This window comes from Plectropomus leopardus, chromosome 14, assembly GCF_026936395.1.
Source record: "Plectropomus leopardus strain MGB_pleo_1.0 chromosome 14, ASM2693639v1, whole genome shotgun sequence".
Classification (NCBI taxonomy): Eukaryota; Metazoa; Chordata; class Actinopteri; order Perciformes; family Serranidae; genus Plectropomus; species Plectropomus leopardus.
Window position 1 is genome coordinate 18,190,096 of NC_142189.1, and position 19,542 is coordinate 18,209,637.

Here is a 19,542-nt window from a genome sequence, read left to right on the forward strand (position 1 = left end):
AAAAAAAAAAAAAAAAATATAAAAAGAAAAACCCACCCTCCCTCCACCCAACGCCATTTATTTCCCTTCACTTGTTTCCTCTCTCTCCATACACATTTAGCTTCTGTGTTGTTCAAGCTGAAAGGCTTTTGTCTGCTGCAGAAGTTACTGTAGCCTAATTAATTGCAAATTGGACGGAACCAGGTGTCTGTCCCATCAGATGGAAAAGCTCAACTTTACGTCTGCTTTGCTCACTTGGCTCTTAGCCTGTTTATCACCACATTAAGACGTCACTGTAGGCAATTTATCGCGATTTAAAGTCTATTTACAGTATAAATATTTAGTGACATGCTGTGCGGGAAGATATGTTTTACTGACATTATTTTCAAAGTGGGAGAGGATACTGTATAAACTGCAACTAACGATTATTTTCGTAATCGGTTAAACTGCTGATTATTTTCACGTTGAATCATTTAGTCTATAAAACGTCAAAAACTTTTGAAAAACATTAATCACAATTTGCCAGAGCTAAGAGAGGCGTCGGCAAACTGCTTCTCTTGTCCAACCAACAATCCAAAACCAGAAGACTATCATACATTTACCACATCATACATCATTTTGTCATAAATGACAAAAGGCAGCACATTCTCACATTTTAGAAACTGCAAATATTAAACATTTTTGCTTGAAAAATGACTGAAGTGATTAATCGGTTATCAGATAGTTGGCAATTAATTTTCTTTCGATTATTTCCCTAATTGTTGAAGCTATAGACTACTGACAGATTTTAGTTCGGAAGGATGCTGCAGATGCATTACAACAAAACAAACAATATTAGTTAAAAAAAAAAAATAGCTTTCCACAGAAGTTTTACAGTAGAATGAAAATACTGTTTTGAGTTGAACATTTAATTAAAGAACAGTTGCAGATTTCAATAAACAAGACTGTAGTCAAATAAAACGACCGAATAAGACATTTTCAGATATAATTTGTAGCCTACTTTTAAGACTACGTGTGTGCATTAATGCTACACAAATTCAGCAAAAATATTATATTGATTTAGCCATAACAGATCTGTCATTTCGTGTTCATTTATTGGATGCATCTGCACCATACACGGCCTATTCACTAAATTAAAGCCATTCTTGGGAAAATGGACACTTGCAAAGATTTCTAAGAAGCCTGTATCTACATTGTCTGTCCTCCTCCACGGGGAGAATAAGGCCTGTTTGCACAATCTGCTGTGTTTTGATCTCTATGATCTCTCTCGCAGATCATCCGGGTTAGTGAGTCGGCCTCTCTGTGACCTCTCGCTGTCACCCTGCATTACACGACGCAAAGCATGTTGGCCAATTAGGCCTCGCTCTAGAAACGTGTCAGGGAATATAGCACTGTGGCGTTATAATCACGAAAAGTTTCCTCCTCGTGAACGACGAGGATTTTATGTAATAATGTCATTATTTTACAATTTCTTCTTTTTTTTCTTAACACAATAATAAAAAATAGGACTAAATTGTATACTCTCTTGATCAACAATTATTTTATTAAGTTATCTTTACTTTTTTCTTTTACTGAAACACATTTTCACTAAAGCGCGCATGCTCAACAGGTTCACCTGTGCACAAGGTAAGTATTAAAAACACCAAGCAAATGAATATGAAATTCAAAGAGACAGAGCAGATCGTTTTTAAATAGGCAAATAAACATTATTTATAAAACTTTGAAAGTAAAGTAAAAATATCACAGTTCTTTTTCAACATGAAATACCCACAGAGAACAGCAGGTTAGGCGCTCGGATGCCTTCATCCCTTTTTTTGTAATTTTTTCTTCTTTTTTTTTTTAACTTTTCATCTCGGGGCGTTGGTTTATTAGTCCGTCAAATATGTTTCTTCCGTATTAAGTTCAGTTATCCACACGTGGGTAAAACGCAAACAAAAAAAAATGTAGGCCTAAAAGGAAAAGGACGGGCAGTCCGCCGCAGATCACAGATCCCCTCATGTTTTGGCACCCGTCAAATATCAGTTCGTGTGTGTGTTTGTGTGTTTTAACTCAACGCAGGCACTATGACTTGTTTTATTGGATTGTCTTTCACTCGTATCCCCCTTTTACTCATCAACACCGTCAATCTGCCCGTCAGATGTCACATTCACTGTCGCTGGAGGTGATGGAGATGGCCGAGGCGGCTGCTTTGCTGGACAGACTGGCCTCCGGACTGGACGAGTTCCCCAGGCGGTCCACGGTGCCGTCCTCGTCCGCCAGGGAGCGAACCGAGCCGCCGGACAAGACCTGCTGCTGGAGCCTGTGCAGAGGACACGGAGAGACGGAACAGATTGGCGTCTACCGTGCAGAGGGATTTTTCTTTATAATCAAAATTATTATTATTATTGTTGTTGTTGTTGTTGTTGTTATTATTATTATTATTATTTTAGATTTAATTTTAAGTAAATGAGGAAATTCTAATTCTATTTGCAGCTTCTTCGTTAACTGAGGGTTGTAGTGTTTTAACTGTTTGGGGTTTTTTTTTTTGCTGTGTAATTTTTTGTTATTACAAAAAGAAAATCCCAAAACAACATGCAATATGCAATTTAATTAGGCCATAAACAAAACTGACATTTATGCAGTGCGCACGGTAGAAAATAAGCTATTTATGAAAACAAATAGCAATGTTATAGCAGATTTTACCTTACACATACATACATGAAGTGGGTTAGGCTATTTCGAATAAGCCAATAGGATAATTAAATGTGTTTTTATCTCGACGATCTCACTAATTAAAATAAAGACCATACCAGTCACTATACTATGGAAAATTTGGGGCAGTTTTAGCTGTATTAAATATGACAACAATGTGACCTCGACCCACACTGTAAAAGGCCTTTCAACTTATTGGCTGCGATAGTAATGGGAAATCAAACAGTATCTACTATTAAATTACGTTCTCAACATTAGATTATTATCTTAATCTAATGCATTTACTACAGGGGTGCACTTGTAAAAAAAAATAAGCATAACATAACATGTGATTAGCCTATTCATGTTAGCCTAAATTTTGTTCAAGCTGACTTGTAATTTCATTCATAACAATTTAAAGTAAAAGCATCGATTGAGAGCTTTGTTCTGCCAATAATTTAAAATGACAGGAATTTTTTTTTTTTTTCTTCTCAGCATTACTGTCTGGCTATTTTATACATTGCAGCACCCTTTAAAAATAGCATTATTACATAAACTGTAAGCAGCACTTATTACAAAACAAAAGCACCATGATTTTAGGATTAGGCCTACAGGACGATTTTGAATCTAATATTCAGAGAAATAATGTCAGAACCAAATGTCTCTAACCAGCGTGGGTTACGGCCTGCCCTGCTACAATAAACTGAAATACTAATAAATCACATAATGCATGTTGAGTCATCATGTTTTTCCTTTTCCACTATGTGCAAAAAATTACTTTTCTGTTACAGCTACTGTGATCAGAAACCATCCATGAGAAGCGTGTAGCTCACCTGTTCTTCGCAGCCGCTGCTCTGTCTCTTTGTCTGCGATTTTTGAACCAGTTTCCTACTTGTGTGGGTGTAAGTCCTGTAGCCTGTGCAAGCTCCCTCTTTTTACTGGGATTCGGGTAGGGATCCTGCAAATACCATTCTCTTAACAAGTGCCGGGTTCTCTCCTTGAAGCAGTGGGTTTTCTGCTCTCCATCCCATATGGTTCTGGGTAGGGGGAACTTCTTCCGCACCCTGTATTTGTCCACGGGCCCCAACGGGCGTCCCCGCAGCTTCTCAGCCTCCTGGTAGTGCGCTTCCAGCCACAGCGCCTGCAGCTTCGTGTGCGACTCTTTGGTGAACTTGTGGTTCTCCAGGATGTGGTAGAGTTCACGGAAATTGCCGGTATGAAAGGCGACGACGGCCCGTGCCCTCAGCACCGACTCGTTCTTGTTGAGGACCTCGCAGGCCGCCGGCGCGACGGGCAGCGACCAGAGGAAGCGGCCGAGGCGCTCGACGTCCCCGCTCTCCTCCAGAGTCTCGCAGACCCCGGCGACCTGCTGGGGGCTGAAATTCAAGATGGGCAGCTGAAACATGGAGGCTTCTCCTGTGTTTCCCCTCTCCCCCTCCTTTCTCCTCTCTCGCCTCCGCGTCAAGTCCTCCTGCTTCTGCTTTCCGTGCGCCAAGGCAGTCCAAGACACCCAAAAAACAAGGCAATCCCAAAGTTACCGAACCAATCGTCTGACTAGCCGTGAAAAACGCAAACGCCGCGGAGGAGGAACGATGCTGCGTGGGGGCCGGCTACCGCATCCTCGGGCTGGGCAAACTTGGCAGGCAATAGGCTGAAAGTGCGAGCCGGAGCCGCGATGTATTTTTCAAGGTAGGCTCGGATTGAAAGTACGAAAGAATTAAACCAGGAGCCGAAATGTATTTTTTAAGGGGGGAGAAAAAGACAGTCAAGCCCCCTCCGATGATTTCCTATTGGACTTGGCAGATTGGCTGCCCGGTTGCCATGGATGCACGTCAATCACTGTCAAATTCCGCCAATCAGGCGGAAAGGAGATCTCAGCACCTCCCTTTTCAAAAATAATATAAACATTTTGACCTTTTTGCTTCGCGTCTTCAAACGTTTAGCTGCCCCGCCGTGCTTTGCAAACACCCTCCGCCTTTGTGTCGAAGAAAGACTCTTCAGTCTATATAGTCAAGTACCAAAGCAGCCAAACAGGCTCTGCTCAGTCTCCCTTTAGAGCTCTTGAAGCGGGCTTTACACAGCAAAAAGACACGTCCCCGCTGATAGACGGCCCTGCCCTAAAACTCAGATGATATTAAATATTAGACAACAGTATCATATTTACAGTTGAGGTATGGTCTATTCAATTGACGGATTACTTTTAAATTTACAGTGCTGTGCAAAAATCTTAGGCCATCATTTGTTGTTTTAGCAAAGTTGTAATGAGGATACTGCCTATGTATTTATTTCTCAGTCTCTTTATAAAGAGAAACAAAGAGCACAGAGAACATGTGCAATGCAATAAAACACCAAAAAAAAAGTCAGAAAAAAATGGCTTCTTCAGACTGAAGTCAATATTGAGTGTGAAACATGGAATAGTAGAATCACAACAAAAGGTAACTAAAACAATCAAAACTGAGATTTGGATTTGAATGCAACCTGGTGTAAATACATGAGAGGATTAGGCTTAATCTCATATTGTCTAAGTGTAAGTGGAAAGGGAGGTCGCACTATTTGTAACTTTATCCTGTTGGAAGTTTTTTATTCTGAAATACTTGAGTTTTAATGCTGTATTTCCTGTACGTTCCGGTTGTATTTTAGATCTTTATAACATTGCTATAAAATAACGTTTAAGGTGGCCCTAGAATTTTGAACAGTACAATATTAAAATTTCTGTATTGTAAACCCACGTGGCTAAAGGTTTATTCACTCTAAATTAATGCTTTCATTTTAAAATAGGATTTGCGTCATTATGTTTAATACTCATATATTCCCTTAAGGCTTATATGCTGAATTGTAGCAATCATTAAAAAAAGGTCAATGTGGGCTTTATTTCAACAGGACTGTGAATTTGCAGCCAACTCAGTTTCGCAACCTTGACTTTTTGTCGAGGCTTCCGGCATTTTTCAACCTCACAAAAGTGCTAATTTATTAACCATAATAAATCATATCAGACCCTAAGTTATGACGACGCATGCTCTTTTATGTAGGACATGAATAAAATGCTCTTTTTGAAAACACAGGCTAATTGATGGCTGTTACATTGGCAGTTATGTGACGGCGATCCGGGCAGACTGGAGCTCACACAATCTGCTTTTATTTACAGTGTGCCTGACAGCATCAGCACAGGAAGGCTGCCGATGGTTGTAAAACATAGCGGGGAATAAACGTGATATAGGATTATCGTGGCCCTGCCAGGCTACTCGGCTTTAGTATCAGACACACTCCGTTTTGTGCACAGGCTGATTTAGTAAATAAGAGGGCGGATAGATAGCGCAGATGGTTTGAAGTGTCGGGTCAGATTATTTCATGGCTGGATACAGTAGTAAAGTTCATTCTGACGGAAAAGCCTGATATTATTTTCACAAACCCCCCACCCCCCCGCACATATACACACTCTCTCTCTATCTCTCTCTCTCTCTCTCTCTTCCCTCCCTGTCTCTCTCTCTCGCACGCACGTGCACGCACGCGCACACTCGAGCTGAATCCCCTTCGGGCTCTTTTTGCATGAATTATAGACTCTCGATGTAGGGTTATGAAATGCCTTCTGCACAGGAAGCTGTTCATTCTCTTGCTGGTTAACTGCAGGCAGCGTCATCACTACAGTTTTTTGCTTTAAATCGTAATAATCAAGAGTATGCACATTACCTCCTGATGATGATGTTTGCCAAAAACATGCTTTGACAAACAATCAGGCCGCATCATCGTTATGAAATTGCCAATTTATAGCAGCCACTATGAGAGCAGATTAAGACGATCCTGTCGGTGTTGCCATTCATTCACCCGTAATATTACACCAACCGGTAAATATTGGTAAATAAAGGATAAGACCTCCATCAGATGCAGCAGTGGAAGCAAACTCCGAGGGCGACTGACAAGGTGCTGGACTGAAATATTTAGCTGCCTGTGAATATTTCATCTGTGCAGGCTGCCCGCCCCAGCCTAAATTTACAAGGACTGCAATATTTTTTTTCTAGGAAGCGCGCATCAATAAAATATCGGCGAGTTTTGGATCTTTTAAACGAAGGGCTGGAAATAACAATTGTAGACTGTGCTTTGTAAGCAACACGTCTAGGTTATAGGCACTGTTAAAACATTTATAGGAGAAGAAAAAAACAAGGGCACGATTTCTTTTACATTGTGAATCAGTGTTTAGTATCACTGCGCTAATAAACAGGTGCTACATATAATGATCTTATGGAAAACCCCGCAAATAGGACATTTTATTCACTTATTATCATTTTTTTTAATTGCACGCGTGTCTTTCTCATATTTTTATATTTAAAGTCCTTACTTTTAATTCGCATAAAGAATTATAATTTTTCTATGCCATTTTAAATAAACTAAGGCGCAGTCGTGTACTGTATCCCAACGAGTCCAGGCCTATGTCACTGTGTCAGGAGATAGTAGGCCTCCTGACACCAATATCTCCGCACATGCAGCACCGCAACACAGTGGACTTCATTCAAACACGTCTATTTTTTTTTTTCTCTTTTGTCTACTTGTTTCATGGATCTCACTGGCATCCCTGCAGCCGGCTCTCTGCAGACAAAACTGATTTTGATGCGGTCGATATCAGACCTGTTGAATTTATTAAATAGCGTTGTTGTTTTTTTAAAAAAAAATATTTTAATATAGATGATCTCATTAACATATAGTTGCGCGTCCTCCGACTACAAATATCCCCACAGGGGTGAACAGAATTCGAAATAATGGTGGTGAGGCACAGAAAAAATAACAGGAATACCTAACACAAGCCTGTAAACTACAAAATGATTAGTAATTTCACTCAATGCTGAAAATCAAAACAAAAACAAAAAAATACCAGTATTTGTTGCAGGGTCACTGCACTGAATTGCATTTATGTGTATAATGGCAGTTTCTCATGTTATTTTGTAAACCCTGCACATGTTTGATTGGAGATTACGATATCTTAAAATAAAAAAATAAAAATATTAAGCCTTTAAAGGTGAACTACACCCATTTTTAAAATTCATACTTGTTATTTGGGTCTATGGCACTCCAAAAAATATTAGTAAACATGAACAACTCTTCAAAGTCCAAAAACTAGAGCACTAAAACTCAAATTTGTGATGTTATCCAGTATAAAGTCTGGAGCTGCTCCACAGAAGACGAATTGGAAAAGATGTCATTGTTGACACTGAGAGCACCCAGGGAAATCTTCTGAAATCTTCTCAGTATATGGGCACATTTTCTGTTTCAGAACGGAGAACACTACAACGGAGAACACCACGATAGAAGATAGACATTTGGGTGTTAAAAAAGAAAAGGAACAATCTGTGGGTCCACAAAATCAGGCTCTCATTGTCTATGGAGCTGCAAACAGACTTTAAACTTGTTTAACAAGTTTGAGATTTCTTCTGGTTCCAGGTTTTGCTAAAGAATAGCTGGTGTTCACAAATATTGATTGAACTGTCCTCAGCTGAGGAAACCTAATTAAGGCAGTGTTCCCCTTTAAAGTGTTAAGAAAAATGGAAATCTACAATTCCATGACCAGTGATGAATTCTCTGCGTTGTTGAGGATCATATTATATGACTGAAAGCTCTAGAGCACCTACTAAATGCACCATTAGTAAGGGAAAGTGTTTTCTCAACTGCTGTTTCCATGGCTAAAACATTAAGCCTTAAAAATATTAATTAGCTTCCAAATCAAAGTAAAATAACTGAGATCCCTCTTTATCATTATGTACATAAGCTACTCACAGCAGTAAGACTATGAGGAATAGTGAAGGCTCTGTATTTCACAGACATAACCAACAGCCTCTGTATCAGCTGTGGCTGTTTTGCCAACTGATACAGATCCTTTGCTGCATTTAACAGTTTGACAAGCTTATTGCCAACGAGAGAAAAATACCTCACACTTTTTTTCTGAAGCTCAGTGACAAACAGCAGCATAAAGAGGACTACAAGATGAAGAGAGGATTGATACAGCAGCACAGTGGTGTGGGAGCTTCCTCCCAATTTACGATAAGAGACGAGTGCATTTACTTTGTGTCATCATTAGCATGTAGCTGGGTCGTAGCTCGCCCTGGGCAGAGGGAGGGAAGGAGTGGGGAATAGTTACATGTGAACAGGCTGGAAATGACCCAGATTCCCTAGGATCACTGGAGCAGAGGAGACGCTACTAGAGCCTGTCACCAACAGCCATCCTGACACTATCACATACAGAGCACCTTCCTCCCGCCATCTCTGCTCCTCTTGATAATCATAAACCTAAAAAGATGTATGTAAACATGCATGCAGACACACCAAAGAGTGCTCACTCTAAACATCACAGGTAAATGCCAATCTGACTCTGAAACAAATAATATCATTTGTAAATAATGTGTGATCTGTCTGTGTAGGCTGAGCCTGTTTAAAGCACTTAAACAGCATCAAAAGAGGGCGCTGAGCTGAGATGTAAACAGTGCCACACAATGCTAATGTATGCTGTTCATTGCCTGGGGCGGGAAAGCACTTCTGCTTGGCAAAGATGGTGGATGCAAACATAACTGTGCACATTCAATGCCTGCTTTGACTTCAGTGTTTTGTTGACTTCTCTGTACAAAACAGACTGTTTTAACTTGGAGTCAGCTGTCCCAGCACAGGATTAACTTTCCAATTAAGATATCATGTCAGCAACACGACCCATAACCCCTGCACGACCCGGACGTATTTAAAAGGCCAGGCTTATGCAGCGGGACTTAAAGAGAAGTCTCGTACGTGGCCTCGTGGCTACACAGTGACAGGAGGGATACGGCAAAGCTCTCTGAGAGTTGTGTTTTCAGACCCATTTGCCCTCAGGGCAGCACTGGCTCTCGACACTGCGTTTAATCTGTGGATTTGTGGTAACAGAGAAGACTTCTTATCCGCTGACCCATTGGCCCCCAGTGTACATAATCCAGTGCCTTTCAGTCACACAGCCCTGCTGACACGGATAGAGGAGAGCCAATACACAGCTACAGTCAGTGTGGGGCCGCACACACACATGGCCAGCCCTGCCCTGACACACATACTCCTCCCCCAAGCTTTTGTTTCACAGGGCATATACTACACAGCACAGCCAGACCACTGTTATTACAATCAGTGCACGTGATATTTGACCTTATACCCAATAAGCCAATTCACAATAGCATGGTGAATATGTAATATCATAATGCCCATTTCAAAACTGAGATTGACAGCAGCACTGTATATTTATACTGTCTGTTCTCAATGCTGCCATGAATGGAGTCATTTTTACCAACAGAACAGTGCAGCGCGCACAGCAAGGTCATACAAAAGCAGGGGTGCCATTGCACTTTGGTCAAAGAGAATTTCTCTTGTGTAGATCTCTGCAGTGCTCCTGCACATTACGCAGGGCTTTATCAACCATCTGCAGCGAGTAAATGTAACATCGCTGAATCCCGCTATTGTCACGCAGCATAAAGGTGATCCTGTATCGAAGGTTTCCCAGAATCTCAATGTTTCATGTTCTTTGCAAGCAACAAATGTAAGTGAGAGAACTACGTCAGGCGGTTGCAAACAAACAATACAGTGAGAGTAAACGTGGAATACTTTGAAGAAAGCCATTAGAAATACCTTGAAACCGACCCCCACTCCCCACCCCACCCCTGTTTTTGTGAAAACACATTTACAGAGCATGTTATAGAGTGCATGCAATTATTACATCCATTCCACTCTTGACTGCAGTCAATCTCTGGGCTAAATAAAACTAGCTAAAGTGCATGTTGCATCACTCTATATATTACCTGTTCTTGTGAGTGTTTGTGTAAGAGGCAGAGCAAGAGAAAGCCCAAATTGCAAATGAACAAATGCATGCATCACCTATAGCACTTGCACAACAAAGTGATTGTGTGTGCCAGGCAGCATTTCGCTGTTAGAGCTAAAATACCAGCCTGGTAATTACAAGCAGTAAATCCTCTGTGTTCACGCACACTCGTATACAGCATGCCTGAAATTAAAATTGAACACACCAGTGAGTGATTTTCCACATACAAAACATACATGAAATTGGCATCCAGCGGTGTGCTTTTCTTGTCAGTCACTCCCTTTTTTCAGTCCCATTCAACTGCAACTGATGGGTGCAAAGGTGAATAGATATAACCTGCCCAAAATCATTTTTTTAAATGTCCAACACAATAGTCTGACTGTCAAACCTCAGTACTGTGTGAGCTTAAATGCACTGTATTGATACATCCGCAGACACTGTCAAAACAGGTGGGATGACTGAATGCTTGGTCTTTAGACCTTCCTCTGCAGCCACCCACACACTATCTCTGTCTCCCTTCTTCCATCTTATTCACTAACAAACACTTTACAATACAGCGGACTGCAATACATAACATCTCAAAGATCCTAATCTTCGCACCTATTATGATAGTGCATTGTTTCTGACTGAGCTTGTAACACCATCATTCTCAGCACAACGGGGGATGTGTGAAGACAATAGTTTTCCGATTATTCTGCTTGTGTGTGACAACAGCAAACCTCTTTTTTGTCTCCTGATGTCTTGAGTCTGTCTAGAAAGCCTCCTCAATGTCTCCTCTCCTCTCTATTCTTCACTGGTGGGGAGAGCAGTCACCCGTAGAGCATTTTAGGCTGCAGAAAAGCATCCTCTCCTAGAAAAAAAAAAAAAATACATGTCAGAGGATCTTGACGACACCCAAAGGTGACAGGAGTCAAAACTCATCATGGTCAGAAGGTCCTCTGGCGCCAGGGAGCTACATGATGCGTGAGTCAGGGCACAGGTCACAACGCTGCGGCCATGCTGCCTGGGCCTCACCTCCACTTCACATTGTCTAAGAGCCTCTGCTCCTCCTCATCACCACACACACACACACGCACGCACGCACACACACACAGACTTTGCTCTTTTCTCTGCACTATTGCAGCATTTTCAACAGTGACCTTTACACATAGTCTCTTTAGGATATGTGCAATTTAATGTGTTTTGTGTGAGCAGAAAAGGAGCTTGTATGAAAAAAATCTGTTACAAATTATTTTTTTGTGCTCGAAACAAATGGCAAGCTATATTCATTTAATGTATTTATTTGAATGTTTGCCCTACACATACTGTACATATCCAGCAAGACTGACAGAGAGGGGAAAAAAAAAATAAAACCAGAAGCGTGAATTGTGTCCATTAGCTCTGGGGAATGATTCATACTGAGCCCCTCGTAGTGCAGTGACTTCACCCTGAGCTCAGGATTATTTTATAGCAAATGATACACTCATCACTGCATTACGTCTACTATACTATAGGATTTAAAAAGACTCAGTCAAGTTCATGAGTTTCTGTAAAAGGAAGATTGTTTTTCTGGACCTAGTGTTTTATTAGTGCCAACCAAAGATGAGCATCAATCTGTAAGCTACAGCGAGGCTCGCTCCGCTGTGAGAGGAGCCTGTGCTTACAATGCATCACAATTACACTCGGTGCCTATTAAAACTAGAAATGTTTTCATTGGGTAAGGACAGTTTTAATCAGTGGGTTTATGCATTTTTATCCATTGAATGCAGTTTTAAAATGAAGGGTATCCTTATCTGCAAACACAGTGTTCTATTTAAAGCAGCTTGTTTTCAGAGAACTGCACTGGGGTAAAAACTGCTCACAGATTTGGGTGATATTGTGTATTTGACAAGGTGGATTTAGGATTACGTCAAAAATATCCGTCAGATCAAAATTTTAATGTAATAATCTGTCTTCCAATTGCAAGTGGAGTACAAACTCTGAATTCGGAAGTTGTTTCTACACTACAAGGGGCAGCAGCCGGGGATATCCTGGATTTCCGGACTCTTAATATCTGTCAGCTGTGCTTTATTGATGGCTTATGTCAAATGCCATTCTGACAGAGCTCATTAGGATGAAGGGAGTCGTCTAGGTAGAGGCAGGAGAAGGCAGAGCTGGCAAGCTGCCTGATAACTGTGTGCACAATGCTCACCACTCTACCTAGAGGGTGATGCCTCTGACAGGACTTAGCTGACAGGGCTATCTGTGTGTGTGTGTGTGTGTGTGTGTTACACAGAGGGGGTGAGGGAGGCTGATGAGAGTGCAGAGGGAGAAAGTATATGTGTATGTGTTCATGTCATTGCTTGAGTTACCCGGTGTCACTGAGCAGGTCCCCGCTTGATGCCGCGACTCCAAACACAACTGACAGGCTGAGAGTCATCTCGCTTTCGCCACTCACACGTACTCAAATATTTATCCGTGCGGCGCAGCCCTCTCAGTGCACTGCGTGGCATCAGCAGTCTTGTGCTACAAGGACAAGGACCTGTGGAGACTTCAGGGACCTTCGGAAGATGAGTCAAATGATTTCCTCACTGGTCCCTGCTCTTCTCTGTCGCACGGTAAATGTAACATCCTGCGATACCTTTTAAAAGACACAAAGATGACATTTTATTTGCACCTGGATAGTCACTCTGCTAAGGCTCTCATATAGAGAAAATGCATTTTACACATCGTCATTGAGGGATTACTCTCTAATAGCCAGCAGCTGGGGTCTAATACTGCTCTAAACAGCTGAATCCATATCTGCTGTGGCCAGCGGCACTGGTGATGAGCTCAGACTGTTATGTGACATCTTAATATACTGATTAAAAATGCATGTTTAGAGGGTAAGCAGAGGGGTGCTCTGGGTGCTCCTGCCAGGGAAGATTAAATCATCCTACTTAACAGACACGCTGGGGATTCGGGTCAATGTAAATGAGCAAGCTATAAGACACTAAAAGTCAGCAGTGGTTTTTCTAAAGAGGCAAAATAAGAACATCACAGAAAAGACAAGAATATTATCAATAAAACTTATGGCTGTGAGCCTGTGTCGAGGCCAGCTATGGTGATGCTGATATGGAAGCACAGAATTTGTTGCAATTAGCATTTCACTTTCAGTCGCTCCAAGAAGAAAATCCATTTTGAAATGGGCTACGAGAGATAAATATATGAAAAAACCAGCTATAAAAGAGAGATAAATGTATGACAAAAACTGAATGCACAAGTCATGTAATTGTTAAAAAATGTCATACAAGATTTTTTTCTGTGCATCAGCAACCAGTTCCATTAAAATCCTGCCAAACAGTTTGGCACACCGCAGCACATCGACACTGACAGCAGCAGCGAGGCTGAGCCAGTAAAACTTGAGATGGTGTTAATGCTGTCTTTGCTTGGAAGTCAAATAGAGCCTGGCCAAAGACATGTGGCCGCTAATCCATCAGCTAAAACGCACAAGTCCATATAGGCTTTGAGCTGAGATTATCAATTACTGTTGCTCTGTCTTTGAGACACACACACACACACACACACACACACACACACACACACACCCACACACACACACACCCACACACACACACACACACACACACACACACACACACACACACACACACACACACACACACACACACACATTCCTGCACACATCGAGAGATACAAACTGACTGAAGCCAAATACAAAAAATATATGCTTCATTGATATGGATGGCGTAACCATTAAATGCATTATCATTATATTAAAAAATTACATACACATACTTGTCCAAACTGTCAATGAATATAAAATCTATGAACAGTAGCTGTTGTTGGTGTCAAAGGAAATGCGTTCATTATTGTAAATAACAAAAATAAACAAAATAAAAATATGGATAAGTACAATGCCTAGAAAGTGTAATTGATTAAATGTATATATATATGTATATGTGCGTGTATGTGTGTGTGTATATATATAATCCAATGCAAAAAATTATAATAATTTTAATGTTGGTTTAATAACATATATTTATATTTAACTGCCAACAAAATAGAGATAATTTGTTATAAATGTCATACACTGAATTAAATTGAATTTAGGCTGCAGTGCAATCACTTTATGTTCAAAATATAGAAAATAAAAGACCATCGACTATTCAACTGAGACATGATTAATGAAACGCGCATGTTTTTCTCAATAGGCTGTTTTAAACAACGAGACAAAAGGGAGACAAAATTCAGAAAAAATCTTGCAAAAATACATATTAATTTCCGATATACTGACTGTACGACCCAAGTGTTTTCTCTGCTTATTATGTCAAAAACAATGTATATGATACTCTCAGGTAAAAAAACACACAAGCTACTCTGTTTCTTTGGCATATGAAAGCTACATCCAGGGTTATTTTACTATCAAATGTGAAACCTGTATCTTGTTCCAGACAATTTGTCAGCCTCACACATATGAATGGAGGCTATTGTATGCAGTATCTTTATTCTTTTTGTGCCTTGGTGGGTTCCTGACAGTTTTTAGCATCACCATTTACAATCTTCCAAATGCTTTTAGAAACACTGACTGTTGTGGCCTTGTGCTGAATAATACAGCTTTAGAGAGAGCAGGGGAATTTTTCTCAGGGCACAGGTGTGCCCTGATAGTCTCATAAGCCCCAGCAGCACAAAGAAAGAAAGATGCTTTCTTGGTGAAAGGGAATAGGGAGGCATGAGGTGGAGAAACAGATCAACAATGGCTTTTTCGTTTGGGTGTATTTGGTTTTGACCTTCAGACAGAGCTTCAAATAAATGCGACACCGAGGGGGAAATCAAAAATCCCACTGACCCTGAATCTCTACACCCTACGCTGGCATGGAATGAATACATGATGTTCAAAGATGACTGGGGGGGAAAAAAAGTCTTATTATGAAAGTGTAATACATTTTCAGACAAATGGAGCGACAGAGTGTGCGGGTAATGCCTCTCCACAATTGGCAGCACCAGCAGGCACGGTCCTTTCTTCTTAATTTATTCACACTCTCAGAGACGGAAGTGCTGCACATGTACACCTATACCTGACAACCAAATATACAGTAAGCATCAAACCTATCATGCATGTGACTGTGACTCAGTACTACGACTGCTCCAGTATTGCAAAAATAATTATCACAATTATTTTGATTGCTATTGAAATCACAATTTTATCTATCTATCTATCTATCTATCTATCTATCTATCTATCTATCTATCTATCTATCTATCTATCTATCTATCTATCTATATATATATATATATATATATATATTACAACTTTGGTGAATTACATCCAACAAAAATATTCTCAACAAAACATTTGAATAGCATTAAAGCTGTGAGGTAATATATATATATGTGTGTGTGTATGTATGTGCTAAAGTAATACAATGTTCATCGCTTAACCTTGCTGTCAGATAGCCCTTTACAACAGGAAACTGACCCTGTTACATTATGCTCTCCTTAAAGCAACTAGACTCCATTGACAGAAAGTTATTTTACACCCTTTGAGTCTGTTCTTCCACTCCTGGTTGGTTTGTGTTATTGTATGACTTTTGGAACCAAGTTGTATTGCTTTTCTTGTCTGTCTGTCCAAACTGAGAGTGTCGATATTACCACACAGTTCTCTATGAAGGCACAGTCATGAAAGACTTTCCACAGTGTCCACCCCGCCGCTTGCCCAAGAGACTCCACAGAGGAGCTGTGTACTGTCCTGCGCAGCATGTGTGGGAATAAAATACAATATAGTATTATTTGAATGCATTTTTTGCTTTCCCTGACATTTGCTAAATACGGTGACAAAGTCGCCCTGTTGGCAACACTGTTTTCAACTCGCGCTGAAACTTCTGTTGGGACTTTGGGAGGAGGCCAAGCACATCCGCTGGGAAGAGGTGTGCTTGACATAAAAAGTAAAAGACAAAACAGGAGCAACATTAGTAGACTCGTCGTACGGCACAAAATATTTTTATCTCAAGTATCTTGTTTTGAAAATCAAGTGAAGCCAAAACTGCATCAAAAATAACATGCCATTAATAGCCCAGCCCTACTCAATACAGATGCCTTTGTTATTTAAATAATGTAAAACATATTGGGTTTTTTTAGCTTAAATCATTCAGTATACTACAGAGTGAAAAATAATCCTCCACCTTTAAACAGTACCTAAAAATACTTCTAAAACTCATCTCCTCCATTTCCACCTTACTCCTAAACTTCCGGTTGCAGATGGCCCTCTGACAGGGTCAGCGTGGCTGCGTGGGGCTGAGATGCTTGACATGCAGTGACGGGGTTGACAAGGTAAGTGGTCAAACTGCTAAGTCAGGCAATCAGGAGACGGACAACACACTTATCGAATGAGGAGAGAGTTGGAGGAAAACGTTTGCTCAGGAAAATTCAACGAGTCTGTCAGGAAAAAATCTAAATAAGCCCCGAACTGGTTTTAATTATTGACTGAATTTTGACTGAAATCAAGAGGTGAGAACAGTGATCACCACATCTACAATTGTATTTGAAAATATCAGTATTTCAAATGGCAGATCGCCCAAGCCTGCAGGGAGGAGGGGGCTGAGAGAAATCCTGCCTGTCCTTGTGTGTCACTTACCAGCCCCAGGAAAAGACTTTTTTTTTTTTTTTTTTTTTGCTGATAGCGCAAAGTGTCTCCATGAGGCTAATGCTTTATGTCAGATTCTATACTAACTAGCACATTAGAAAGAGGGGATCCACCTTTACTTTCCCCATAAAAGCATTTTTCTTTTCCCACAACACTTAGCAGCAGTAAGGTTTTTAAGTATCGACACAGTTGAAAAGCTGATGACTGGGTTCTTAGTAGGTGCTAGAGGTGTACTGTAGAATCCTCCATGATTCACCCTGTTTTGTCTATTTTCTCTTCATTTTATTATCTACACTTCAGCAATGAGGAGAGCTAGACAAGTGAATTGATGGGAGGGTGGAGTAGGGAGGAGTGGTGGAGGAGAGAGGGTGGAGGGGGGGTGATAAGGAAGAAAACAAAATAAAAAGGAAAACAGACAAGGAGTGCCAAGCTCTGAAAACTGGCATGCTGCAGTTGTATGTCAGTCACCTAGCAACAAGTCCTCCCCATCACTTACCCCCCGCTTCCCCGTCTCCCGCTGAGCTCTCTAATTCAACAAATCTGCTCAGAATGTATGGCTGCTCTTCTAACAAAACACATTCTGCGCTGGGGGCTAAGGATGTGGGCCTCCGCTGAACACGCCACTCAGCTGCCCATTGACCACCGGGGCCTTTCTCTGCACACACTAAGGAGCGAGGGACAAAGACCCTGAAAGCAGGGGCAGCTCCACAGAGAAAACATTTGCTTGCAATTGTGTTTGACTGCATAATGAAAATGATGTTCTTTTTTAATTTGGGCTTGTTAAGGCCACACTATTTTCCTCTGGTCACCTGATTATTGTAAAGAAGCAACCCCTCACTTGCCCTATGGGGCACAGAGGGGGGAAATATTGAAAATGGTCCAAAGACCTCCCCACTCTTTACTTTAACCCCTCTTGTGTTTCAAGTGTTCTCTGGCAAAAACATAAATATGTAGACCCTGTTCATTACAGGATGGGATGCTAGAATGAGGGTGTTTTTTTCCCTTGAGAAAGGATAATGACAGCGAGGCACACACAGATGCACACACATACACAAATGGGAGTGCTGCCATGCTTGCCCTGAGTTGTGAAGCGCTGAGAAGGTTAGCATTCCTGGTGCTACTTCAGTGAAACAGACCATTAGTGGGAGCATCGGGCTGGCACCCAATAGAGTGCTTCAATGGACACATTCACATCCAATGATTATTTGCACTTTTTAGCCCCCCCAATTTCCAGTTTTATTAACGTGTGTTTTCCGCATTCAGCTGGCTTTCCCCCCTTTTCTCCTCACTGCTCTCCCGAGGCAAAGGTGAGGAGCATTCAGGTGAATGTCTAAGCCTGGAAAAGAGAAAATTCAAACAGCTGAAGATCGACCACACTGTAAAAATCTGACAAGTTGATCTTACTCAAAATAGTCTCGGAAATTGATTGCCTTGAGAAGGAAAAGTAAATATGACTAGGGATGCACAATAATATTCGCTTCATCAGTATCGGCAGATATTGGCTTAAAATGAAATTTCAGAATCAGCCAACATTCTGATTTCTGCCAATATCACAAACAGATTTTTTTTCTATTGATAAAGTAAATGAATACAAAAAAATCAACCCTAAGTTTAAGTGCTTTTCTGATTTTGCACAATTAAGGAGTATTGCATACAGTACGTCTCCAGCTGCTGGTGGGCCATTATGATAAGAGTATACATAATATGATGTTAAATATACTACAGAAGAGATCTGAAATGAGGAGGGGGAAAAATGTGGGTATATCGATATTGGAATCAGTTTAGGGCCAAATGAGTTGTTATATTCAGACATACTGGATTTCGGAAAACATCAAACCTATGTTGTGCATCCCTAAATATAACTATACATCTTAATTTATGTTTATTTAATATCTAAGTGTTGGGTTAACTTAAAATTTAGCTGCATCTACTTCATTTTGTGAAGCTGTTGCAACTTAAAAATGACAACTGAAATCACCTTGTTATTTTTTAAATGTTAGCAGCTTTAGTAAACCAAATTAGTCTGACTGAACTTGATAGTGACTAAGAGGATTTCGGCAATGATGAAGTTAGGAGATCTGCGAGTTCCATTCTGTTAACATGTTTAAGAAAATACAAATATGACTCACTAGTTTGCAGCTGGGAGAATACAGACGTAAATCACAGCAAACTCGGTTTACTGAAGTTGCTAAATCTTATAAAGATTGACTAAATTAAAGTAGGGATGCGTGATATTGGAATTTTTGATGATATCCGATATGCCGATATATGACAACTCATTTGGCCCATAACCGACAGATGAATACACTTTTTTCCTCTCGTAATTTTAATGGGGATTTAACATCATATTATGCATACTCTAATTGTAATGGCCCACCAGCAGATGGAGACATAAAATACAATGCTTTCCAATGTATGAAATATTCATTAATTGTGCAAAATAAGAAAAATATTTCAACTTAGGGTTGATACTCGGCGCATG

The 19,542-nt window shown here is 40.6% G+C and overlaps 1 protein-coding gene and 1 long non-coding RNA gene across 3 annotated transcripts in view; both read right to left on the reverse strand.

Moving 5' to 3' along the window:
• Positions 1-19,542, reverse strand: part of LOC148187456 (uncharacterized) — a 55,556-nt gene that overhangs the window by 30,843 nt on the left and 5,171 nt on the right. For both annotated transcript variants that reach the window (XR_015778708.1, XR_015778707.1), the window contains exons 2-3: positions 12,790-13,058; positions 11,179-11,309 (exon numbers count right to left, since the gene is read on the reverse strand). This is a non-coding gene — a long non-coding RNA (uncharacterized LOC148187456). The remainder of the gene's footprint in view (positions 1-11,178; positions 11,310-12,789; positions 13,059-19,542) is intronic.
• six6a (SIX homeobox 6a) lies at positions 1,493-4,747 on the reverse strand. Its single transcript, XM_042501142.2, has 2 exons — positions 3,483-4,747; positions 1,493-2,278 (listed from the first exon to the last, which is right to left on the reverse strand). The coding sequence occupies exons 1-2, from the start codon at positions 4,052-4,054 to the stop codon at positions 2,113-2,115; spliced, it is 738 nt and encodes a 245-aa protein (XP_042357076.1). The 5' UTR covers positions 4,055-4,747; the 3' UTR covers positions 1,493-2,112.